The 27,667-nt window shown below is 33.1% G+C and overlaps 2 protein-coding genes across 2 annotated transcripts in view; one reads left to right on the forward strand and one right to left on the reverse strand.

Annotated features, from left to right (window-relative positions):
* Nucleotides 1-27,667, forward strand: part of LOC139990369 (uncharacterized) — a 174,894-nt gene that overhangs the window by 51,882 nt on the left and 95,345 nt on the right. The window lies entirely within an intron of this gene.
* Nucleotides 6,812-11,557, reverse strand: Cpr27 (cuticular protein 27). The gene is made up of 4 exons (XM_072008309.1): nucleotides 11,279-11,557; nucleotides 9,443-9,537; nucleotides 8,005-8,391; nucleotides 6,812-7,413 (listed from the first exon to the last, which is right to left on the reverse strand). The coding sequence occupies exons 1-4, from the start codon at nucleotides 11,288-11,290 to the stop codon at nucleotides 7,215-7,217; spliced, it is 693 nt and encodes a 230-aa protein (XP_071864410.1). The 5' UTR covers nucleotides 11,291-11,557; the 3' UTR covers nucleotides 6,812-7,214.

The raw sequence follows: 27,667 nt of genomic DNA on the forward strand, positions 1-27,667 counted from the left end.
CAATATTAGAAAATTATGGTTTATTTGACTTCGAGTGATAGTATTAAATATTACATGTGTCTGATCCGCGGAAAGGAGAGAGTCCTGTTTTATATACATTAGTGGTTTATTACATTTATTGTATTTTTGTACCTAAAATTTAGTGTATAATTCATTAAAATTCAGTTGATAGTATTAAAAGCTGAACGTCTTTGATGTAGAAAACAGAGCGAGTCCTCTTCTATATATATTGGTTATTTACTATATTTATCGTAAACGTCTTTCATCTGAAAAAAAAGAGATTGTTTTATTTCGTATTGAAATTACTATATATCTACCGAAGCAAGTTCGATATAAACACAAACTTGTTTATCTTATTCGATGTTATTCAGAAGAGACAGAAGAGATGCATTTCACGTCCTAAATACCTACATATATTTTAAAATACCGTTTTCATTAAAATTCCACTACGTATTTATGGAATATTATATACATGTGGAGAAATATAGTTTATTTACAAATACTGTACTATTCCCATGAACATGTTTCTACACGTACATTTACACTGTAATGATTGTAAAAAATTCCTACTATGCCCTATAAATATATCATATTAAAACACTTTTGAAATATTTAGAATGAAAGTACAGTAAGAAATAAGAATGGCATGAGCCAGTATATTAAAGAATTGAATTAAAGACAATTTACATGAACTTGAAATTACATATATAAACAATTGAACGAACGAATCTGAACCTTCAACAAGACCACAAACCATTTGAAGCCATAACCAAATCCAAATACAATTCTCCATTAGATAACAGGATAAATCAGACAGTTTGGTAAGAATCCGCGATAACGCAACCAATTAAAGAAACTGTTACACGAAACAGGATTAACTCGCTTTCCATTTCACCTTGCGTAACATACCCGACACTGCCCAAAAGAAAGGAGTTCAATTTTAAACGAAAGCAATGTCTCGCGAACCGACATCGTGCTCGTACATCGAGTATAGATAGTTGAATAATCTCACGGATATCTAAACTAATCTGAACAACAATGTCTAACAGAGATGCTCGATACGGGAGACGAAACCGATGATATTTAACGTGCAAACTGCATTCCATAAAAATCAGTTACAGTGGGTGGGTATTGAAATTCGAAATAAAGAATAGAAGGTCGAAATCGTTTGCATACAGCCTCTTCCACAAATGTTCATTTCTAGCAGAATATGTTTTATCAGAAAATGGTAGATTTTATAATTTAAAATCTATATTATATATATAACAATATATATTGCTACAATTTTCGTTTAATTAATCGTTGCCTTGATAATTGAAATTAATTTCCACGTTTCGTACGAAAGCAGCGGATGTCCTGAGACTTTTGAACGCGAATGTAAGTTCGATAAAGGGCATCAGGATACGCTTCCACGGGAACGATCGCGAAGTAGATCGGCTAGATCGAGAGAAGCCCGAAGCGAGGGCACGTATATTGTGAAAGGTGGGCATGGGCGGTGGTCCGTGGCAGTCTCCACGTATCAGGTATGCGTAACATGCAACTCCATGCGGGACACTTCGAGATCGGGAATAAATGGTTGCACCGGGATGCCGGTTCAATGGTTCCTGTTATACCCACACGCTCGAGTCGCTAGTAATTTCCATTGTCGAGCTTTAACGCCAATCCTCTTCTTAGGATCTCATTTCCTACGCGAAACAAAGAGAATCGACGTGTGAGAGTTCGAAGGTTGATTCGAGTTACCACGCTCTATACACTGTTACCAGCGTTGTAGACACTCCCGTCTATAAATCACCAGACACTTGCCCACTTTGGGCAGAATGATTGTTAGAATGTACAATAGCTTTGACATTATGTTATTTTTAATATTTGACGTAAATGTCAAATTTAAGTCATTCGTTTATTTCATTATTCGTTTCGATTAACATCTGTACATATATTTCCATGATGATGTGATTAGTAGGTGACTGATAGATTATTAACTTGTTTAATTAAATTATAATTAATTAACTATAGATAAGTATGGCTGAGAAGGAATTAGAATTACTTGCATGTTTCATTTCAGTACACGTTAATTACAATAATTACGGAGATGATGGTTTTATTTCTGTGACTGATAGTTCACGCATAAAGATTGATCTTTCCCATATGTCCGAGTATCTTCTATATATCATGCTTTCAAGTAAACGTCAGAAGAACAAGTTTCCGCACTCATTACTTATTGCTATTTTATCATTTCAATTAATCGTCGTTAATTTTTATGACGGTTGAGTGCGGAACATATAGCTTAAAGAGAAACTATAAATCTGTTCGTCCTTCCAAAACTGTTGAATATGTAGCGATATCAACATAATTATCACTCATAAATACAATATATAGTCCTATTATTCGATCATTTTTAAATTAGAGAAGAATGTCAATGATTATCATAAATTTCAAAATCAAAGTAAAATACTAAAATTTCAAAAATTGGAAAAAGATATTAAAGAAAAATATTAAAAGTTACAATAAATTTTCAAATTAAGAGATACTACCAACAACTACGATAAATTTCGAAAATAAATTAGGATAGCGAAGCATTAAAAATTAAAGGCCAATAAAATATCAAGAAATATTATCAAATTTCTCGAATAATTCTCCCATTTAATACTTCTCGTATTAAAAAACAGAACATAACTGATTGAGCACAAACTTCGTTATAAAAGTTATTTGGCTTGTCCCAGTCAGACGAGAATGAGAGTTAACATCAGTTTCCTCGTTTTAAATATATGTATGCGCATATCTCGACAAAGTGGGAAGAAAGCGGTGAAACAGAAAAGTTGCTTTCACATGCAGTTAAGAAACATTAACAAAATGCGTACCATCGTACGACTAACTTTTCTCGGTCTGAAAAGATATTGACTTTTGCCATACCGGACGTTTTTTGAGAAAGTAATTGGCGCATCACAAGTAAACGTTAGAACGCGTACGGATTCAGATGTCGAGGAGAAACTTGGAAGGCATTCGACGAGCACGGAACAAAGTGGAAGGAAAAGAAAGTTAGACAGCCTCGAATTTCATATTCGAACGGTGCTCTTTACAATTTCATAACTCTCTCATAACGGCCGCAGCCAGCGATTATAGATCAACGTCGATTATGTAGAAGAGCGTTGCGACAACCACGAAGCGGTAAAGCTCGCGACATGAAGCGGTAGTAAACGATCGCTGACCATCGTCAACGACGAGCCCTACTTCCGAAGGCGGTGAAACTGTGCGCCTATGGCGATCGTCAACCGACTTCTGCGAGGAAAACGATCGAAAATTATCTCGTAACTGTTGTATCTGCCGGAAGGGTTGCAATGATTTTGACGTTGAATAACGTAATCGAATACAGAAAACATCGTGCTTGAAGTCTTGAAATACAATAGAATTCCATATACCTAAATTTGTCGAGGGGCAAAAAATTTATGTAATTGAAGTTCGTATAATAGAATCTCACCAATTTTTCCCACTGCCTTTCATTTTTCGTTTACACAATAAGAACTCACGTTTTGAAATGAACTCAACCAGCAAAGGTTCAGTTGATCGGGCATTAACTAATATTTCGTTTCGACAGAGTTCAGAAAAGTTCAATAGAGTACAAGAAGTATACGACATTTATACAAATGGAACAACCATGAAAAATACAGCAACGTGTTTGACATAGGTTTAAAAGATCGAATATTATCTCTATACGATACGATATTTAACATTTCAATATTGTTCCAATCGTCCCATATTTGTATTAGAATAGCCAACTATAGAGTTGTGAAGTATCAGAGTTCATAGTGAGTTCAGATTTTTATGTTTGCACAATAATGTGCCGATTTTCTTTAGAATTCTTATGCCTTTCTTTGTACGTCGAAATTGCAACTCACGACAGTCAGTTCGAATGCCTTCGAACGACAGTACGTCGCGAGTGGTTGTCCTCCTTGATTTTTAAACAGCAGGAGGAAATAAAAATTCGCTGGAGAACGTAGCAGGAGAGGTTCACCTACAGGTGCTCCGGATAATTACACGATGTGTCCGATGCTCGAGAAGCGTGGATGAAATTCCTGGGCGTGGCGACAACCTTCCTTGGCACAAAACACTTCCTTGGTATGTGCATCGGCACAGCTATCTGTTTGCTGTATGAAGCTAAAGTACTAAAGTACAAGAGCGCAAGGTCGGTCGTTTTGGAAATACGGCTGCTATTACCAAAACATGTTCAGTTTTCGCTACTCGAGACGCAATAACGAAAGGTATCAAATTATGGAAAGCTTCCTTTGTTGAATTGGAAAGTTTTGGTCTTTCTCATAATATTTTGGAAGAAAGTAAGTAATTATTATAAAGACCTATTTTAAAGAGAGAAATGGCTCTTTGTTAAGAAAAAGTTCATTGCAATTTGATTTATGAATTATTTGTAAAGTACGTTCATATATTTTTAATTTTCTTTTTACCAATTGCAACCGCAAAAATAATGACGATATAGATACATATAAATTAAAAAAAGGACAAATGGTAATTTAATAAAAAAACTTAATGCTATTTCAGCACTTTATAAGCATATTTGAAACACTTTTATGGTGATAACACGATCGAGAATAAAGTATTTAACGCAATAGCTAAGATAAGAATAAACAATATCAAAAGTAGGGGATAAAAGACAACAAATTGTATTACCAGTTTATTCCCACATGATATAATATAAATTTCATAGAAATAAAATAAAAATGAACTATATGATTATAGATTCTCGTTAATAAAACATATGGAGGTTATAGAATATTATCTCATATATATTACATACAGAGCTGCATTAGATTTATTGCCACGTGCAAACCTATACTGCAAATTCAACATTTCTCATTAAAAAATTTTATCAAAACGCACAACAATTTTGCAAAAGTTCTTTATTACACAATACATTAAGTTATCATAAAACAATGAATGAAATTGATACACGAAATAATATTAGTATCCCTAACATACAAATACATGCACTTTCTTCCATAAACTTATAAACAACTATTCAAAACGTTTCGAAATTCCTAACTACTATAAACGTCCAACGTCTACTCTATTATTATTACATTATCTGTGCTGCATTCTGCATATCTACCGATTTCTGTATACACATTCGGGGACGATTAATTGGTCAATACAATGCATTTACGACCACCATGAATTCCACAGAAAAGATAACCAGTCGGGTAAAATGCAAATGTCTCGTCGTCGATTGTTCACCGCAGAGAAATCTCGCGGGCATAATCGCGACACACGAAGGTGGATCGCCGCCTACGTTGGACGTTGAACGAGTCGTTTGCTTGCATCGTTCGATCGATAGCATCGGAAGGCCACACGTAGTTATGCCAACCTCGCGAATTTTTTTACCAACGTGTCAAGTTCAGCCATGGTTGCATTCGTAATTCCACGCGACAAGATGATTAACATTGACGGGAATTATGATCAGGATTCCATTTCGCATAACTCACGAATTGTTCATCCTATTCGAAGGTGAGGCGAAAGAACGAGGCTTGTTCCTCGACATTCCGTTCTATCTCGATTTTTCTCTCGGAATATTGCGTATCTTTTAATCCTCCAATCCTCATAAGCATCTACTAGGATACATTTTTTTATTTATGCTATAGGTGATATAAACAAATTGATATTTTATAGACCCTAATGCATTTTAGTATCGTATATACTTATAGTATAGTATCTGTTTCAATAATTTTAAGATTAAATATACTATTAATATTATGACATAAAAATTAAGAAATCAATAAGTATGGATTTATAGATCTTCGTGTGTCGCTCGTATGATAAATGGAGGAAGTGGGAAGTCACAGTGATCAACTTAGTAAATGAAAAATTAGAAATTGAACTAAAAAATGAAACGATATCCTTAAGCGTTATATGATCAACTTTCATACCGATGAAATTAACAAAATTTCCAACATTTTATCATAACCTTGTACCATAATCTGTGCTATGAGAGCTAGACTATTAAATTGTAGATGCAGATACGACCGTACACAAATCAAGATTTCTTTCCTATTGCCAAATGATATACGCGAAGTGGACAATATAATCGTGAAACATGATGCCTTGAGCGTTTAGGTTATACAGAAAAAACGGCTAAATAACAAGAAATGTAAATAACCGACAATGAGTCATAGAAGTAAGAACGAAGAGGTAGACAGAACAAGTAAAAAGAACTGGTAAGAGAAGAGGTAGAAAAGTGAGGAGGAGGTAGAATTTTACAAAGGAACTACTTTCAGAGTCTAAATGGACATGTTGGAGTATTACCAAGTGTTTGGAAGATAAGTAAGAGTGAGAATCGTGTAGAATATTAAGTGGCAGAGTGTCTTCCTGAACATAGTATTCTGTGTTCTGTAGATTGTTATCTTGAATATTGATGCGTTCGATGCCATATTAAGATATGGGTGATTTATAGCAGCTCTACAAATTATTATCAATACGAAAGCTCAGTTGATTTATATCAACATTCTGCAGAAAAGATTTCTAGGAAATTTTCGAAAGATAAAACGTAAATGTAGAAGAATATCGAAATGTTCTATGAGACGATAGAAGATAAATTACACCATGGAGATACTTCTGTTTAGCTAACATTTGAAGGACGAGAAATTGAAGTTTAATACAATGTTTGTTATTGTAATGGATTATTGTTTCACACTGTTGCTCTTATTAAAAGGAGTAAAAAAAGAACGGAGCTAAACAGATATTGTTTTGCGTGAGATGAATATTTTAGATGCCGCTTATATACGTAAATATTATTTAAACAATTAGAGTATCCCGATTTTTATAGTTATTAGATGTCATCGACAAATAAGAATATATTATTAATATGTACATAGGTTGAAAATACGTTTTTAAGAAACAATAGCTATATGTGTAAAAATTACATTAACAAATAAAAAAAAAAATCATGAGTATGTTGTCTAACTTGCAAGATGTACGTTTTTAAACTTCCTGTCGACATATTAATAAATAAAAGAAATATTTGTCCTTCAAATATTAACATTCACCAAGAAAAGAAACGGAACAGCGTAATTATCAGAAAATCAGCCTAAAATTAATGGTTTGGGATCGAATAAAAATAAACGAACTGGCCCAAACTACAATCTCTGCAACACGTCCCGGAAATTGCTACGAATAACGCAATATTTACACATGCTAACGTGATCGAAGGATTCCTATCGCCTGTAAGTAACCGAGTAAGAGGCTAACCCGGCATTGGGATCGACGGGTGCCGGACGACCTTGAATTCCGCTTTGAGTCGGCGTGGCTGGATACGCGGGTCGCTGTTGTTGGGCCTGATATTGTGGTTGATATTGCGGTCGATATTCCGGTTGATATTGTGGCTTCGGCTGATATTGCACTTGCGTAGGATACCTGGAAAATCGGGGAACAAATTCTGTTGGTTAATTTCATTGTTTAGCCCCGCAAGTCTAATTGTAAGTCAAGAGTAGCTGTCAGTTGTGCAAGTCACGTTCACTGCGCTTTCGACTGAGATTCACGTGACATTTACAGGGTTCGTTGTAGATACGTGTTCTTTGTCCACGGAAATTTCTCTTCGAAGGTTTAAAATGAACAATGTCGTTGGTAAAAATCGTAGTTTGTAGCGAACAGAGTTTTTTTCTTCGCGATACCGGATGTGGCTATGAATATAAATTCGGATACACGAATAATATTTCATTACTTTAAGCTAAATTGTTATAGTGAATAACCTATCATTGATATTGATTATTGATTAGATTCGTTTAGATTGAAGATTGATCGAATAGAGCAAATTTTCTTTAAGAATTAAAAGATTTTTGAGTCTTTAAAGTTTGTAGTTTAGTTATACATTAAAATAGAACGACAAAAATACGATCGTTGTGTCTATATCTCGCAAGGATAAAGAAACTGACTTTCGATCAGAATAGTTAATTTCTTTGGTTTGGATCAGGTAAGGATTTTCGATCTGAATAATTAATTTCTTACCTGGGTGGATTATAGATCGGTGCCGGAATTGGTCGCGGTTGATTCTGGACCAAAGGTTGACGAGGTACAGGTTCATATCGTTCTCCGTTTGTATATCGAGGATCCGTGTAATAAACAGAGGGATCCTCTCTATATTGGCCATCGTCCTCGGGTTGATTTGGATTTGCGATACTGTTACCAGTCAAGGTTGGCGGTGGTACGTTTATACCAGAACCTGCTGGCTCGAATCCGCGTCTGGACGCTCCATATTCCACTTCTCGAATATTCCCCGTATCATCGACGAATCCGTATTTTCCATATACTTCTCCAGTTGGATATTTCGATTCGATCTTGTAAGAACCATCCGCTGCCTCGTATCCGTAACTGTAGCTACCGTCCTCGTTATGTCTGGTCATTATTGAATTAATTAGTACTTGTAGGTATTTTTAAAAATATTTTCTTGAATATCGTGTTACGCGGAATTTTTAATTATTTGAATTTTTGGATTGTACGCAGATGTTGGGAGATATTTTAAAGACAGAAGTTATCTTAATCTTCGTAAAATATTTTCAAAATAGGAATTATACCCTTATCTTCGTGTTACATTCTTAATTAGTATTTGAGTTTAATATTCGATAGATGTAAGAGATTCTGCATTTATTTATTTCAAATACAATAGTATGTTTTATATGTAACCTATTATGAAATGTTGTACAATACTATTCTGTAATACTCAACCATATAGTTTCATTGAGTTTTGTTATCCCTTGTATCAGTCACGCTCGAATCGCGTTCAAAGAAAAGTTACAAAAACGCGCGGAAGTAGACTAGTGTGGCAATACTTGTGTAGCAATAACCTATCTATTGCAGAATTGCATGGAAATGTGAATTTGCCCTTGAAACTACGGATAAACGAATATTTTTACGAAACTCTTCGAAGTAACGCCTACCTTGAGGGATGCATGAGCCTTTAACAGTATGCACATTGTATTGCTTCACAATATATTTATCTAGATTGTCATACATTGCACAAACATTGTCACGTGCGAAAATGTTACAATGGCGTAACTTTAGAAGAAATTAAGATTAATAAATTTAGATTACTATATAATGGAATCTACATTTTTTACAATATTTTTCCACTCCTCACAAGATGTTAATTAACATTTTACAATACATAGCATTTCATTATTCTTGGCTACTAATTGTAAAAACATAATTAACTTAAGAATATTAAACTTCCTTCTTGGTTAAAGTTTCAGTTTCACGTTCAATGTAACTTGCTACACACCGTCTGAAGTTTTAGTCCTTTCTTAAACCTTGATCACACAGTTTTAATCGATAGTTCGAGTCAAGAGATAAATTGTCTCTGATAAAGGAACGGGGTGAAAGATACATTCGATATAGCGTTGCCTCTAGTCGGCTTAAATCTATGTCGTGATAACGAAACAGTACTCACTTATTTATCTGCTTTAAAATGGGCACCGGCGTGGTCACGGGGTATTGATTGTGCTGGGCGAGCGCAAGGCCGATGCAGAACACGAGAGACAGCACCTGGTGACACAAGTTTGCATAAAATCGCTGGCATTCGCGGATCACTTTCCAATAACCTCGTGCACAATGGAAAACGGCCAAGATTGCGCAATTTAAATGAACTTCTACTTTTATTTGCCTTTACAATTTATTTCTACAATTTATTTTGCAAAGGAAAGGACGTTCTATTATAATTTACAGTACTCTGCGTTATCCAATACTTTTATCTTATACATGTTAATTAATATTGATTAGTTTTTGATTCGATAAACAATGGAAATTTATATTTCTATAACGATAGAATCGTAAGAATTACTTGACTGAATGAGAAAGAAATTGATATTAAACTCTAAATTGGAGATCTGTTCAGTTTCTTCAAAGCACGTTTCGTACGTGTAAAATAAGGAGGCATTTGTACCTTATAAGGTAAATACTAAATCGGGAAAGTAAAAGTAACAAGATATGTTTGTTGAAGCACCTTTGTTAAAGCGTTAGAAAGGGAAAGGCATAAATCACGATCCGATAACCTAGATATTTTATCTTTGTAGTCTCATCAGTGAAAATTCGAACTGCGAATAACAAATTCCAAAGTAGCAAATACCAGTAATTCAAAACAAGAACAATTTAGTGTTAAAAATTACGCGTTTGGTTCGAGTTCTAATAATATTTTAAGGAAACTAATTGAATTTTCAGAAAGATTTGAAAAATACTTATGTGAAGACAATTTTCTCAAACAGAAACCAAATATTTTATTCGTTAAACATATATTTCCTGCAATATATATGAATTTACATTATCTACACTACATCTTGCATTGATATCCTTGTAATTTTATTTTTTTACATACATATATGTCGAAGTCTATAATCCTGAAATTAAAAAAAGGGGTGAAATTAGGTTTTACTAGCCGCTAATTTTACTCACAATATTCTACAACTTTTCCTTGTTATTATTTTACGATTATATAAAAATAGCTATGCTTATTACTCCTCGTTATAACAAAAAGCGAAAGTGGACGTGTTTAAATGAGCCATCAAGCCATGAACAAGGTAAGAAAATGATTTGTGGGACTAAGTCTAACACGATGACACAGTTAATGCAAAGTAACATCACAAAAAAATGCTCTTCCTAATGAAAAAGTCATCGATTAAACGGAAAGTGCATCGCAAACTTTCCATTCACTACATACCACGTATCCTACCAGTAAATAAAAATAAGACCTAAGTTTACAAAAACCGAAAGGAAAGATTTGGAAACTTTGCGAAGCAATTATCTGATCACTTTACGAAAAAATGTTACGAAATTAAAAAACGAAAAGAAACGTACATGCTACAAATAACCATCATCCGCTTAGTCTAAATACCAATACAGTCGAATAACTCGAAACACTGGTTTGATTCCTTCGATTAATTATAACTAAAAAAACACTAGCCCCAATAACAAACCGGTTTATGCCCAATTGCCGTATGACTATAACAGTTTAGTCTATCCGAGAAACAATAAAACACCGTGGCAATGAAACACTAATCGATAAGGAAGGAAACCCATTTAGACACTAATACAATCGAACATTAAACTCGACACACTGTCCCAAGACTCAAATTAATTAGAACTGAAATAAAAGACACTATTCCAAATATAAAATCGATTCTCATATCCAATTATTATACGACTAGAACGAGTCGGTCATTCCCAAGAAACAATGAAGCACCGTGAATATGAGACACTGATCGATGAAGGAGGAAAAGCGAGGAATACTCACGGGAAGACGCATGTTTCGTCGCTGATGAGGCAGACGCGATTGTGTTATAGGATCGTGTTATACCGACCGCGAGTCAACTTATATAGGTCCCCTTCGGGAGCGGCGGGGCCCGCCCATGGGCCCGACCACCGCCTCAACCTCGTCGCGATCTAAGTACCAGAGTTCACCGCACCGTAGCACGACTTTGAAAATTTTCTAACACGCCAATTTTCATTCACCGTCGAGCGTGACGCGTCTCCAGGGTTTTCGGTCCGTGATCCTCGTTGCATAAACCCGATCACAAGGAAACCGCGATACCATCGAATCGTTCCGGACAGAGCTCGACGATTGGGACCACTGCCAGAATCGATGTTTCGGAAAAAGAACAAACTTTCGCACTACCACGTGTGAATTATAATTCGATCGCTGTTTGCGTGATGTTAGTTGAGAACGTGGCATGGAGAATTGATCGAGAGGAAATGAATTGCACGTTTTATTGTGTTAATCTTTTGCTGTTTGCTATATTATTCTAGTTTAGTTCAGAATAGTCGAATTACTTTACCAACGCGAATTTATTCTTTGCTTGACCTGAAATATATTTTTCGAACTTCTTATTTCCGTACAGTCAAATCTTTCGACATCAAGTCGTTTCAATTCAAGTAATTTGACTAATTTGAAGGAGAATTTAGTGTGGATTTGAATCCATTGGATTGCTTTTGTAAATTTGAGAATTATAAGATTCTGTAGATGCAATATCAAAATGTTTTTTACAGTAGATTCATGTTTTGGAGAGTCTTTAATTTTACATGTTTAAATACTTGTTTATTTATATGCAGTATCGGCTATAATTACTTGAAAGAAATTTATGTTCTTTTAATGTTAGTTATTTGGTAAATTGAGAGATTCCGTGGACTTTTTATGTAAGTGGGATAAGTTAATGTTGAAAATTTACTTTCTTGACTGACAGACCTGTAATGATGCCTGTAAGTGCATTCAGGCGAAAGCTCTTGACTAAATATGTTCGTCCGAATATCCGCTTATTCGTTTTATACAAACAGGATTCTGCAAGGTGATCTTCTGGAAAATACATACATACTTTTTACAAGGACGTTACATGTGATCTCTGCAAAAATAAATTATTTATCTCTTATATTCGTATCTGTATAGTAAACCTGAAGTCTAATTCCATTTTTTATAATCGTTTCTTTGCAAACGTCTCTATGACAAGTTAATTAGTGTTAATTTTCATAGCAAGACAAAATATTAAATATAAAGAAATATCTTAGAAAAAGAAATTGTTATTCTAATATGTATTATAGTATTAATAAATATATTACCTTTTATAATAGTAATACATATATAAACAAACAAATATATTTATATGTTTATTTTATGTATTTTATATATTACGTATATTTAAACGCTTTATAAAAATTTAATATTTTCTATTGTGAATATATATTTAGCAGTATTCTCAGACATTCCCTGATAATGAAATAGAATTTGTATAATAATAATCCCATTAGACTACCCGTCTTTACGTTTTGTTATCTTGTTCGAAATAAATGGAAAGGGAAGTGTTACTGTCGTAATTACACAAAATACACAAAATGATCGGCTAACCGAGAACATTCCCGATCATACAAGAGAACATCTTGACATTTATCGTGGCTGTATTAAGAGCATTATAAGACTGAACAGAGTGAAATATACCTATACACTTACACTCCTTTGGCTATTGCAATCCAAGTGCCCGTGAGAATCAATTTCTGTAGAAATACCTTTCACGCTCAGAAATACCTTTTTTTAAACGACACCCTCTTCTTATGTAACATTCTTTGTGTTTATAATCCACTTACACTTGCCAGTTTTTATTATGACAGATATAAGAATTGCAGAAGTGGCAATACGTACAGAATTCAGTATTATGTAATGGTACTAAAGTAATACAAAATTAAACATAATATAAAAAATACTAAAACAAATCATTTAGCGTATAATTGTTTATATGACGATCTAAAAATCCATGTGTGGTGTTTATGTAAAAAATTGATATTGGTAATTACATCCTTATAATTGTTTGCTTCATATATGTATATTGCATTTCAGTAATTTATAAACATTTATAAAGTCTTGATCTTGCAGGTTCAAAAAAGATAATATTAAAATTAAATACCTTTATTTTTATCGTTAGCATATTACATTTAAAAAACGGGACGAAATTAACATATTATGGTCTACGAATTTACATAACACAATTTTATTAAACTTTATTAATTAAATTAATTATTAGAATTGTATTATAGTAAAAAATAGCGTCTTTATTTCATCCTACTAATATCTACATCTTATTTTCCACGTCAACTTTTCCTTTTTTCCATGATTTACCATTTAGTTATTCCTTTCACTATCAAATATCCTTTAACTACATATACCTCCACTGTCATTCCAAGAGAATTTTCCATTTATTTCACAGTCTTTCCTATATTTGTGGCATTTATCTCTTTTAAACTAATTTTCCAATATTTCAAATACTTCGAATAAGGCATTCGAGTCATCGCACGATTTACGATTTAACATTGTCGAGCGATCGTGATCGTAATGTATAGGTACGTCACGAAGACGCCTGAACGCGGTTTGCAGTGAAAGTACGAAAAGACAGTGCTCCGGAATTTATAGCCGTGGAATGATAAACAGGGCGTTCAAAGTGGACGAAGTTATCGTTACAATTGAGTAGTAGCAAGAGAGTTCAATGCTCGTCCATCGAAGGGACGTTAGGCTCATTTCGTTTACGCAACGCTGTTACGTACGACATAATTTGATATTAATGCCGGTATTCATGCTACTGAAACAAAAGTGTTCACTTTCCTTCTTTTATTCTACAAACGTTTTACCAGTATTCTTATCTCTCGTATAATCGACATTACTGACTTAGTAAGTTGCTTTCTTTTGTTACGGCTACCTCCGATTTTATAATCGCGATAGATAATTAAAATATAGTAGAGTTTTGGACATACAAGTCGCGTGTATTATTAAGGTTATTCGATATTTAATTCTATCGACATTTTAAATAAATAACTAAATAATGTAATTTTTAAGAATCAAATATTTGTTAAATGATGAACTATATACTAACTAACTAATCGAAATAGAAGTCGTATGTACTATTAAGGTTACTTATATTCAATTGTATCAAAACTTTTCTAAAGTGTGACACTTTTTAAAGAGATAATTAGATAATAACATTTTTAAGGATTAAATATTTTTAACTACTATGTACTAACTGACTGAAGAAATAATTTTGTTAAATAATTTTGAGTAAACACGGCGATAATAATGAAGAAATAATTAATGAAATAAGAAAATATGTAGTTATTGCATTATTTTTTATAATTACATATATAATATTAAATAATAATATAATATATATAATTACATAAAATATGTATTCTTCTTAATACTTAAACAAGTCGTAGATAGTACCAAAATTAAAACATTTAATAAAATGCTGGTAAAGTTTGATTTTCGAGACAAGTGTTTATTTTGATTCAATACAAAGTGTTCTTCTTGAAAAATGACTGATGTTAAAATTTTTTTCACGAAGACTATTGCAAAATGGATGAATGTAAATTTACATAGTCTGATCGCAGTTGTGAATGAAGTTCTTCTATCCACCGTAAGGGAACGACACTTTGCTGAGGGAGATTGGCGCTTCAAATTGCGCCTGATCAATGATTACCGGTTTTACCGCGGTGCATAGGTGCAAACAGAGGAAAGGTACTCGCGGGAAATAATGAAAGATTAGGAATAAATTAAAAATAAATGAAACTAAATTAAAATTATCATATAACGTTCATTATATATTGAAAGTATTCGATTTTGATTCTCATCTTCGATATAACGAAGCGTTATATTGAAAGCGTTAGTTATCTTAATTAAACAAAAATGTCCTGTTTCCTAATTCAATCATTGATCATCGGAAACTTGAGATCTTTGTCTTTCAAAGCTTCATTTCTTCTTCTCCTTTCATAGCTTTGTCGCGTAACTAATTATATCCATGCCTTTTACCAATTTTTGTTTCTTCAAAATTTCTCAGTTATAGCAAGAATTTATAAATAATATCGCTCATTAAATAATACCTATCGAAAGTAATTAATCATATTTTTGTAACAAACTACTAATTTAGCAATAGCTATCGATATTAAATCTATGGCCGTTACAGAAAACGAAAATAACAAGATGAAACGCTGATAAACGGCCGAGTTGTATATTCATGCAATTACTTTAATTGACTCGTCCGCTGGTTTATCAAGAGCTACACGGACTGGAACGTGCAGAAAGTTCCGTGACCGTCGATATTTAATCCGGTTGCACGTTTCGTTAATTCAAATCTCGATTACCGCGCTATTCGAGTGTTCGACACAAATTTCGATTACCAAGTTCAGCGAGCGTTTTACAACCGTTACACATGATATGCGAAATTAAAACGTCACATAAAATAGACGGAGAAGATACATAATGAAAAGAAAATTATTATACCAGCCAACTTTTCGTCCGTACTGTCATATATTCAGCGTATATTTCTTCGATGAAACGGCAAGTCATGAAACTAATGAATACCACCTTGTGGTCGTATTAAAAAAATGAAGTAAATTTAAGGGCTCGTGGTATGCGATTTAGGGACACGTTTTGGCAGTAGGTGTTGCCTACTGGAGAAATAGAATAGCCATTTCTACCTGTTTTATGATCTTGTTCGACGTAGATCTCTTCGTTTCTTTCAAAGTAGGGTCTCATTCCAATATTTAGTATTCCATTCTGCAATTAATTGCATATTATGGGAATAGAAGAGGGTATTTAAAGCAGAAAGCAGTAAATTGGTTGTGATTTTTCTAACTGATTTAAAAGCTTGTCATTTATGCGGCATTTTAAATGCAGGATTCCAGCGAATAGTGTTTTAAATAAGCGTTTTATCACATAAGCAGAGCGCCTAAATGCTAAAACGAACGTTGTATTTTTTAAATACACGCGGTGGAAAATGTATTTTTGTAGTGAAAGAAGCTACATCACTGCTCAAAAGTTTGATATCACTTTTAATATTCACGGTTTGGGAAAGAAGGCATTTACAGTGTTTTGCTTTAGTAACTATTCTCTGTTCTATTAGTATTCTTTTTGCACTGTATTATTACATTTGTATTTTAATTTTCCGAAGAATTATATTTAACACTGAAATTACCAAATCAGCTGAAACGCCTGATATCGGATTTGTTGTTTGTTCTTAGAATTATTAACAAGCGTGTATTTCTGACACTATTAACGCTCTTGTTGAAACAGAGATCTGATTATATGTTCTTATTTATGATTGTTATATTGCTTTAATTCTACGATAGCGTAACAAGCATAATACGTATACTTATAAAAGATTTCTACGAATGTTGGGATACTTACTGTATGTGAGCAACTGTATATATTTTTCGTATAAATACAGACGCGAATATGTGTGATGGAAATATAATACAAGGGCAGAAGGGTATGACGAGAAGCGAGACAGAATTACAAAGATTATTTTAACCACATTATTCACGGAATAAGTTTGATCAATACAACCTTGGGGCAGTAACTTCGCCAAATTCACGATCTTACGAGTGTCGTCATTAATTCTCGCGAAAGAGTTGCGCAGCCTCAAATCAGCCTAACATCACAATCGCGGCAAATTGCACGATGCTCGTACTATGACTCGAATCAAGCGCCATTCGTCGTTGATGCATCGAAACAGTCTGCACTTACAGATTCACCGTATCGTTCACATTACTTACGACATGGCGAGTGTAAATAACAAGAATTTCAGCTTGATTGCGCGTTATCTTCGGGGCTTCGATGATAATGCTAACAGAGGCTACAATTATGCCGGTGGTTCGCTCCCTTGAGTCAAGAGTGAATCATGGTACTGCAGTGCACTGTAACCGGTCGAACCGCACTCGAATTATTTTCTCCCATATATCATAATCGGGAGCCAATTATTGGTCACCGTGTCGTATTCGGTTCGTGGTCCGAGCGTGCACCTGCAATTGAATGCGATTTGGCTCGTGACGCGAATAAGCGCGCCTTTGTTCGACTGGTATAAATCAGCGGGCTTAATGATGCAAACACGCACGAAACATGGTATTTAGCGGTGTTCCTTCGGTAGCTAAGGAAGATGTCACTTTTCCGCATGCAGATCGCGTGTGCAAACGTTGAAAGATTTATTTAAGATCTTTGTACGTGATTATTGGTTTGTTGGTTGTTAATATCCTTTACGTACGTTCTTTTAAGATCCAGATTATAATTACTCCGATAAACAAAAAGCATATCGAAGTGGATTAATTCATTAGGTACAATGACACTAACGGCAAAATTAATATTTACTACCAAACTTTGAGAAAGATATTCGACGATAAATTATTGTACGTATGAATTTTTATTGAAATGTGCACTAAAACTACAGGGTTTTACTTTTTTAGAAGAAGAAAGAAAATTATATTTACATAGAAGTCTCTGTAAATAACTATTTAAGAAGTTCAAATATTTCCTTGTTATATTCATTTTTTCTATATTTTCCAGCCTCCGTTAACGTTTTTCTAGTAATATATATACACATGCATATATATGTTATATTTTTATATTGTACAAACTTTATGAATATATTTATTAAAACATAGAATTTAAAAAAGTGATGATAGTCCTGTGACGATACTCGTAAAATAATTTTTATTTGAAAAATATCAAAATGTTTAATCTTGTTGCTAATTTAAAATAGCGATACTAGAATAGGAAGCAGGTACATTCAATCGCAAATCATTAATCATTTCCTATCAGTGATAAAACTACTTACGTCCGCATAATAAAACCAGTTCGCTATCTATCAGTAATTAATAACAACAATATTCTCGATCGCGATATTGAATTTATTATATCGTACCGAATTAACTGCACGAGGTAGAAAGGAGCATAATAATATCAAGAAAACGATCGTCGAACTGATCTGGATTCTAATTTTAAATGATTTACAATCAAACATTATTTTTATGGTATTCAAGTGTCCTCGCAATGAAACACTTAACGTGTTCTACCTTTATAAAATCTCGAATAGTGAGCAAAAAGGAAATAAAACGTTGATATTTGATTTTAATATTACGACGTGATTGTTATAATTATTTATTATTATTATACGAACGATTGCAATGGTATATTGCTATCGTTATTATCATTATGTGTATTTTCCATATTACAAAATGAAATATTTTTTTAAACCACGAGCTCGTCGTAAAATATATTACAACGCGGGTAAACTGCAATTTTCGAACATTCAACAATAATATGCACACGTTTATAAATTTCAGAAACAACACTGTTATCGTTGCTATTGAGACAAACTGTAAGCCGTTATCCGAGTGGCTCAGGTATACGAGGACAAAGAAACGCGTTGAATTTATAAAGAGCAAAGGGACCAGGTTGTAGCAATCGAAACTTTAATTAAATGACAGATCCGCCTCCGTGGTCGTTAAAAGTTCTTTATAACGCATACCATGTGTCACCGTCTTTATTAAATTTCAGTCCACGAAAGAAAGATGAACCATTAAAGTCTGAAATTATATCGCCATAAAAATATTAAGGAAATTTATGTTAACAAATTTAATCTATATCTTTTTTCCTCTAAAAGTGTGTACATTATAAATTTGACTAAAAATTAATAATATTCGTAATGTTTCTTCTTTTATGAAAATGTGGGATATCCTAATTTGCAACTTTGTCACTATATCTAATTTCTAATAGTTATCTTCGAGAGAGATTTACTAATTATTTACTTCTTAACTGTAACAAATTCGTGTATCGTATCATTTAATTTGTCCATTGAATATTTACAATATTGTTTATATTTAAAAAGAAGGATATCATATCTTATGAAATGTCTAATCAATTGTAAATATAAAAATGAAGTATAAAGTCGATAGAAGGATGTTTATACACATGAATTACAACTGAGGAATTTCTTTTCTAAGTAATGTTTACAAACAGTATTATGTTCTTCAGTAGTAAATCATCTCAGCTAATATACACAACTGACCTACAAGTTTTGTAAAACAACAATCATGAAATCGTCTAATAATACGCCTCAAAATAGACTCGAACATTACAAATAAGTTAAAATACAGTACGCAATTTAGAAAGTATAATAAGAGATAATTTGACTTCGCTTAGCAGGAAAACTTGCACTTAAACAGCTTTAACATCACGCTCCCGGCGTGTTCACCGATTTAAACAGTAAGTAGCTCTCAAATACCTTGGCCGTATGAAAGCTAAAAAGTCAAGAGTCGTATATTTTCCCGCGATGATCGCATGTAAATGAAAATTCTGTGTGGCGTCCAATTAAAACGATTCAGTCGGTAATAGGACGCGCAATAGCACCATTGGGCTTGTAATTTTCTGTGCCTGGTCGTATCTGATCCAAACGAAAATTGACAGGGCTTTCAAGTACAATGAAATATATGGATTATGATTATTGTTAGAAAACTTTCGCAATAACCACGCCCAAGGTTAGAAAAATGAACGGTGTCGTGTTTCTTTCGATGCATTTCGCAACGGGAGTGAAATTAAAGTCGATGGAAAGGAGAATTAATTAGATATTACTGGCTGTAATAGCGGCGTGGCTGCTTATTTTCTTGTTAATTATACGATTTATGTTAAAATATAATAGACAAGGCGATTAAAATTTATTAAATGCCCAATTTCTATCTTTGCTGCGATAGGATGTCGTTATCGTAATTAATAATTGGTAGTTTATTTTGTGAATTTTGCTATACCGTTGAAATCGATTTCATCGCGAGATAAATACTTCATTGAATTTTGGGAAATGAAAATTTTGGATTTTTGTGAATTTGTTAATATTTCCTTCGGTTTATTAAAACTTAGTTTAGACAAATGTTCGACTGAATTCCAATTTTCGTAGTTTATGAGAATCATTATAATTATATTATAATTACAAATCATTATACATAAACCGCCTACAATAACGAAGTATACTTTACAAATTTTAAAAATTAATGTTAAACCTTCGAACTTAGATCGAACCAAGATTTGACAGTTCCACGAAATTATCTTCTCGAAAGAACATTGATTTTACAGAACAATATTCAGATATCGTGAAAAATAAATGGCGGAAAGACAAGAGATACTTTCGATAAACAATCCTGCCAAGGTTCTCGCAGGAGTTTAATGAATATTTAATGCACGGCATTCAACAGTCTCTCGATCTTATTACCGTTTTCCTCTTTTCTTCCTGGGCCACGGCAAAATTGATATATACCGGCGCATTATCGACATTCGGTTGTTCGATAAAAGCGCATCGGAGCCTCTGCGAAAGTATGTATTATAGGTACAATTACTCGTGACGTCAGTCGAATCCAAAACAAAAATATTCAGAGGGTGCAAAGGCGTGAATCGTTATACCCCGAGCCAGCAATCAATAACCCGGCCTTTAGCGTTCTTTTTTTCTTGGATTTTGTTGCGCTTGGAACAACCCGCGGCGATTGAATTTTGCTTTATTTTTTGCCTTGAAGGAATGAACGCTTATTACGTGTATAGCCGTACGATATGCGTTTAATTGTCTACAGGTTTTACATTAGAATTACTGATCGGTAAGATATGAAACTTGTAGCAAAGAAAATAAAGTAAAAACTTTTTAATATATGAATATGAAATTGTACAAGACTAGAAATATCAACAATTAAATAAAGCAAGGATCATCACTGCGCTCGTATTATTTGTAATTTATTAAGATATATATTTTACTATTTTTACATCGACACTGAAACTACCGACGACTAAAATACCGAAACTTTTACGAAAGAAATAAAAATTAAAAGTATATTTTATATTTATAAAATACGCGTACAATCCATGTATTTTGCAAAGGAATATTCAAATTATCGGAAGTTCACCGCGGTAAATCTATAAAATTTTTATGAAAAATTTCGAATTTGTCATTTCGATCGTATTTTGGTAGTTTTAGCGTTAATACATAAAAGATGCTAAAATTGTATTAATAATGAATCAGAATGACCGTAGAATGATGACTTTTGCGTAAAAATTTCATCAGAAACCCTTAGAATTGCCAATAGTAAATTTCCCCTCCGATATTAATCACGAATTCCAACGAACTGCAAATGAAATCACGAGGAGCAACGCTTTCGCCTCAATACGAAATTAAATGATCCGTCCAAGGTTTGAAAAGTTTACCACTTGATGATTCAGTGAATGAATTTACCGACATTGCTTAATGAGACTCGTTTTCCCTTGTACGGATTCATTAACGTTTGTAACTTTAACGCGATTTGACGCAAGTTAAATTCGTAGCAATCACTTGCTGTATTTATGACAAAGTAATAAATAGTGGATATAGATATGCACATGCGTTCATATACCTATGTATATGCGGGTAGTGAAAGTTTATACAAAATCGTATACTTCAAATTCTAGATCTATAACTTGTTAACTTACGAAACAAATTGTGCAAATAAAAATTGTATTTATTTAATCAAAACATATAATCAACAAATCCAACAGACTACTGAATTTAACGATAATTGCGCCTTAAATATTGTGCTTTAACGATATTAACAATATATTAGGTTCTCCATAAGATCGATGTAAAATTTTAGTGCGTTATGTCTTCTTTGTAAATATATTAAACAAGTTGTGTACCTGTTATTAACAATTGAGAGGGAGCTCACAGTAAAAGCGGCCTTTGTTAAATTTTTCAATATTTTAAATAACAGCGCATTCTAGTATTCAAAAACGAATTTCGCAATATGATGAAATCGATATTACAAAAAAATGGTTTACATAATTGAGATGTACATCTAGCACAGAAATTAAGGTTATTTAAATTCAATTAGTTATATAACTATTCAACATGCTACAGTGTTTTTTTGCCTTCCTGGAAAACGACAAACATTCACAAGGATCACAGTTTTTATGAACCTATCGACCGATAGAAAAAACTTCTTATTTCCTCGATGCAAAATAAATTTGGGTCGAAAAGGGTTACAAGTTCCTGACAATATCGTGTTGCATACTCCAAAGAAACAAATAGATTAAAAGGAAGAATTATTTACACGATAGACGCACGCTTAGTAAGGAAAACGCAAAAGTGTAGAACTTCAACAAGAATAGAATTTCAACAAGTATTGGCGAGTAGTCGTATAAGCGAAAAAGGAGTGCATAAAGAGTTGTCAAGGAACGGACACTATGGTGAACTTAATGACGACAAGGGAACGAGTTGTCGGATAGGTTTGCCGGCTATTTGTACACCTCAAACGCGACTCGGCCGAGACTCGCATTCCCCCTGAATATTCATAAGATACGCTGGCTTTTCGTAAACCCATGAACTGAACTTTCTCGAGTAATCGCGTTTACTTCGTATGCACTGAATTTTCATGCAGAACGGTCTGATTCAAAGTGCAGCACGAATTAATTTCACTGATCATGACTCTAGATTTCGCGCGAGCTTCGACACATTTGCAAGTTGCCCTTGCCACTTTAAAAACCCGTTACGATTCACCCGGACTTCGTGCAAAATCAGCTTCATCGAAAACGAAAAGAAAGAAACCAATGCTTAAACGGTTTCTAGAAGGATATACTGGAAATTTCCTTGTACATTTTATTCCTTTATTCTTGGTGTCTTTTACATCGAAAAGAGGGACGTCTGGTGGGAAGTGCATTTGAGAAATTTTACCAGGAAATTTCATGCAGTACGGTATGCTTGAATGAATTTAATTAGTTCTGGAATCTGTATAATTTGCTCTAACAACTGTATGTTATAGTATGTAATGACTGTTATTAATATTCGGACATCACGGTGATCGAGAATGTTATTAAACTGATTGATTTGTAATATATCAAAGTATTTATTACTGTTAGTAGAAACACGAATCGTTCGTATTTTATGCACACAATATTCTGCACAATAAGCGATAAGCTAGATAATATCGAAGCTTAAAATCTCCCAAAAATTTGAATAACGACTAACTTACATTAATTTTATGTAAAATATATACATAGGTATATATAATGTACATATTTCGAATACATAAATTTAACACATAAATTCGATGTAACTTGCTCATTAAATAAAATTTGTCTCCGGTAACTACGTTCGTCTTATCATTAAATCGTTTCGAATGTATTTCGTTTCGTTGATTCTTTTAAACTTTCTAACATTTAACTTCGTCGAACTTTATCACACGGTTTTTCTCAAATTCCGAGGATACAATATATTTCCAGTTTCTTTTATTCTCAAGAGATATTTAACTTAACAACACACCCGTTCCAATCACATGACTCACTACGTTATTTATACTCCTTCCACTTTCGAGTCAATCGAACGGCAATTTCCTCTGCAAAGGGACTGCTTTCGTTTAAAATAAGCATATCGTCGCGCGAAAACATCTACCTAAAACGAAATCGAAGTACGCTTTTTCACCTGCACGTCAAGGTCCATGAAGCGAATTGACACACACTTTGACCTCCTATTTGCATGTCGCGATACGCGAATCACCCGATATTTATAATCACGATTTATAATCATATTGATGCTCTTCGAAAACCACCGGTTTCATATTCATCGGATACGCCGATTTCCATGCAAAACTCGTGATACGCTTTAATGTGATGGGCTGTCACAGTAAAAACTCGCGTCAGTCCGTACTTGTGTTTTTCTTCATTTGCCGGATGTGAACGTGCACGGTTAAGCATCATTTCGGAATGATTTTGCCCTGTGACAAGTATCCACAATTTTACCCATGGAATTGCATTAATATCCAACGACGGATCACGAATAATTTGAAAACATTGTGATTCAACTTGAGAAGGCAATTACCACCTAACAAGCTGGTAACAGATAACTACAATACCGTATTGTAATGTGCGATAAAATCGTTCAAATCGAATTTGTATGAGTAATATTTCACCATTTACTGCAAAAGTGATATTTATAACTTAAAAATATTAAATTTCAAACTGTGTTAAAAATACTAGTTTCTTAAAAAGCTTGTTCAAAGATCTGGCTTTTGGATAGTTGATGTAAGTACACATTACCATAAACCATTATTCATAGAATAGGATCGAAGGTCAATTTTGTTATCTTCAATTTATAATTCTAGAGAACCCTAACTAACCCTTATAGTAGCAATACTTGCCATAAATATATTGTTTGAATTCACTTTTGTAGCAAGAATGCAACGTATGTATAATGTATGTTACCTGTTGCCAACGTAGATAAGTAGATGTAAATAAATAGAAGTAGATAATCGTGAATTTTTTAGTCGTTGATCTATTTGAGTTGTTTATTGTTTATTGTACATTTTTTCAATTTACAGTAGCGTTTATTGTTAATTAGACTTGTACAAAGAATTACTTACTATCTGTGTAAAATACTGCATTAGTATTATTCTATTATATAGATAAATATATTATATGTTAATAAATAGAAAAATGCATTAGAAATGCTTCAACGAATCATTAATGACTTTACGTTGAAACGACAATGTGATATTTAAAAAACTGACTTTGAAAAATGTTTGAAAATTTTCCATCTAGAAAACCTCTTCTTATCAAGTTCTGCTCAATCATGTTTGGTTTCTTAAGAAATTTTGAAAGACACAGCTTAATTTACTTTTCAATTATGTTAGTCGACACGCTTGAATTAATCTTCATTATAACACTCAGCTCGTAATTTAAAAGTGGTCATCGTAAATTTCTAAATTTGCACAATAATTATCGTATGCGTCAGAACAATTTGATAAACGGGACATTTGCTTGATCTTCATGAATATAAACTTTTAATATTTATCAGTCTACTTTAATCCCAACCATCTTAATCACTCTTCGCCTTAAATATTCTTTGAAGATTTAATTGAATGCCTCCATTTTTGACTGCATATAAGTAGGCGTATAATATGATAATTAAAATTTAATTGAATAAAATTCTGCTGGAAATATTTTGATATATGTGCTTCTTCAATGTCCTTGTAATTTATAGAACAAGCTTAAAGTTAACGATAAAAAATAAAAAATCTCTATCTTTTTATGTAAACCATTAAAATTTTTTTGAAACAATTTAAAAACAATAGAAAACTACTCAGAAACAAGTTATTTCTAGAATAATCATTGCTTTGGATTAATAAACGTTTTATATATAATTATAATTATAATTATTTTTATTCATGTTATGATATTTGCAATTAAAATTTATGGGATTTTCTTTAATTTATATTTATTTTGTAAGCAGTTTTGTACATAATATTTTATATCTTAATAAAAAGCTATAAAATTTTTTAAACTAATAATTCAAACTCCCAAGCGAATAGTATAAAAGAATCAAGAAATAGAAGTATTTCCTTATGAATTAACACTGAAATTCATAATTTCTTCAAATGTAATTGTTTTTATATTCCTTATTGTTTGTTCAAAAAATTAAGAAAATAAATGTATCCTAAAGATGTATACGCCAAAGAAACCACTCTCAAATGAAAAGCTGTCCTAATGCATTCTTTGATTAGGTACTATATAAATAGTTTTGTAGCAATTTCGATTGAAATTGATCCTGACACATTATATGAATCATCCTGTACATTTTCCTGACAAGGTAACAAGTTATATGTTTTATATAAGTAGATACATGTCGTGTCTCGCGTGAAAAATCACCGTTCCATCGGTTTTTGTTCACGTAAAATCGATCGTTAACGCAGGAATGCGTGCCAGACGTCGGAACGGATGAATTTTATGAATATTTGAACTTGCTTGCACCATTTAAATTGCTGGTGTTCCGGTTACCGTAAATGGCAATTCGTTTTCGAAAGAAGAAATCAACCAGTTCACTTTTACATACTATCATAAACTTATCTGACAGTAGATAAGAAGGAAAGCATATAAGATATGAAAAATTACATTTCATTTAGGTAATCAAAAGTAAGAGTTTTCGCTTCACTATTATATTATTACTTATTATATTAATAAATGTATTTTGATAAAAAGCAATTTAAAGAAAAGTATTTTAATCACAGAGATGTTTCATTCATTGCGACACAATAATAAATCTAACCTTACGATTATTCTCTTTTATCACAATTTTTATCTAAAATAACAAACACTGATGCTCTTCGTTCGCAAACATCGGATCTATTCCATAAATTGTCGAGAAAAAACGAAGAAAACGTAAGATAGTCGCCACGGTATTTACGCAAACGACTCGTTCCGTCGCATATCTCGATTCCACGCAATCCACATTTTTAACAAACGTGTTTCATTTCGTGGAAAGGCACATACGTAGGTTGCACCGACCAGCAAAATCCCTTTAGACGAAGAGTAAATTTCCTGGCATTTTTTATTCGCACTTTCGCATCGCGAACGATGAGAATTAACACATCAGCTCGTGGCATGAGAAGCATGCGATCAACAGAGAAACCGACGATCCACTTTCCGGACGAGGACGTTCCGTGTCGTTCGGAATGTCTTTTTGGCCGGGAAGAGTCTCTCGGAGCTCGTGAGATGTGCATTTTTTGCAAGGCCAACCGGTGCTTATACCTCTACGATTGGGTAGCCGAGTTCGTTCTGAGCTCAAATTTCTGATATACAAAGGCGCGGATGATTTTTCAAAGTCATGTTACTCGGAACAACGACGTGACTGTTCGTGCTCCATTTGCATATGCGTTCGGGCATGGGCCGTTTTTCTGTTTCGCTTGTTTCTTCCCAAAATTCCCCGAACGAGAGGTCTGATTTTTAATAAAAAGCAATTAAATTTTCAAAGATAAGAATTCAAACTCCAGAACGAATGGTTTCAAGAATTGATAAAACAGAAAAAAAAGAAACAACTTCTATTTAGTGAATTGATACTGAAATTTAGAATTTCTTGAATTATTATTCTTTCATATCTCTCGTTGATTATTAAGAAAATTTGAAAACAAATTAAATTTAAATAATTTTATGCCGAATAGACATCCTGGGTCCAGGTTAATCTAGCTACTACATATATGTCCTTGTTTCCTTTTAGTTTTTTTCTAGTTTTATTTTAGTTTATGTTATAACGATATCTTATACAGGTTTTTAATAACAACAGATTCGTATACGAGGTACTTTATATTAAATCATCTAATAAAGCTGTGCCGTTTATTTCTCTGTCATTTAGAAGGTTTGCTATCATCTTTTAAAAATACCAATAAATGATCGATTTCGAAATATTCAAGAGTTCAAGATTCAGATATTTGTAAATAATATAAATATTGTTCAAAACAACTGTTGCTATATTTCCTTTATGAAACTCGTACAATAAACAACATACTGGAAATGAAGAAACATGTCGTGATTTCCAATACGTAG

The sequence above is a fragment of the Bombus fervidus genome, chromosome 8, assembly GCF_041682495.2.
Source record: "Bombus fervidus isolate BK054 chromosome 8, iyBomFerv1, whole genome shotgun sequence".
Classification (NCBI taxonomy): Eukaryota; Metazoa; Arthropoda; class Insecta; order Hymenoptera; family Apidae; genus Bombus; species Bombus fervidus.

Bases quoted from the DNA above. Each gene is read 5' to 3' on its own strand.
- Cpr27 (XM_072008309.1), bottom strand. The intron at 8,392-9,442 runs GTGAGTACTGTT...AATAATGACCAG, and splicing joins ATTTTAAAGCAGATAAATAA to ACATAACGAGGACGGTAGCT. The intron at 7,414-8,004 runs GTAAGAAATTAA...CCGATTTTCCAG, and splicing joins CCGATCTATAATCCACCCAG to GTATCCTACGCAAGTGCAAT.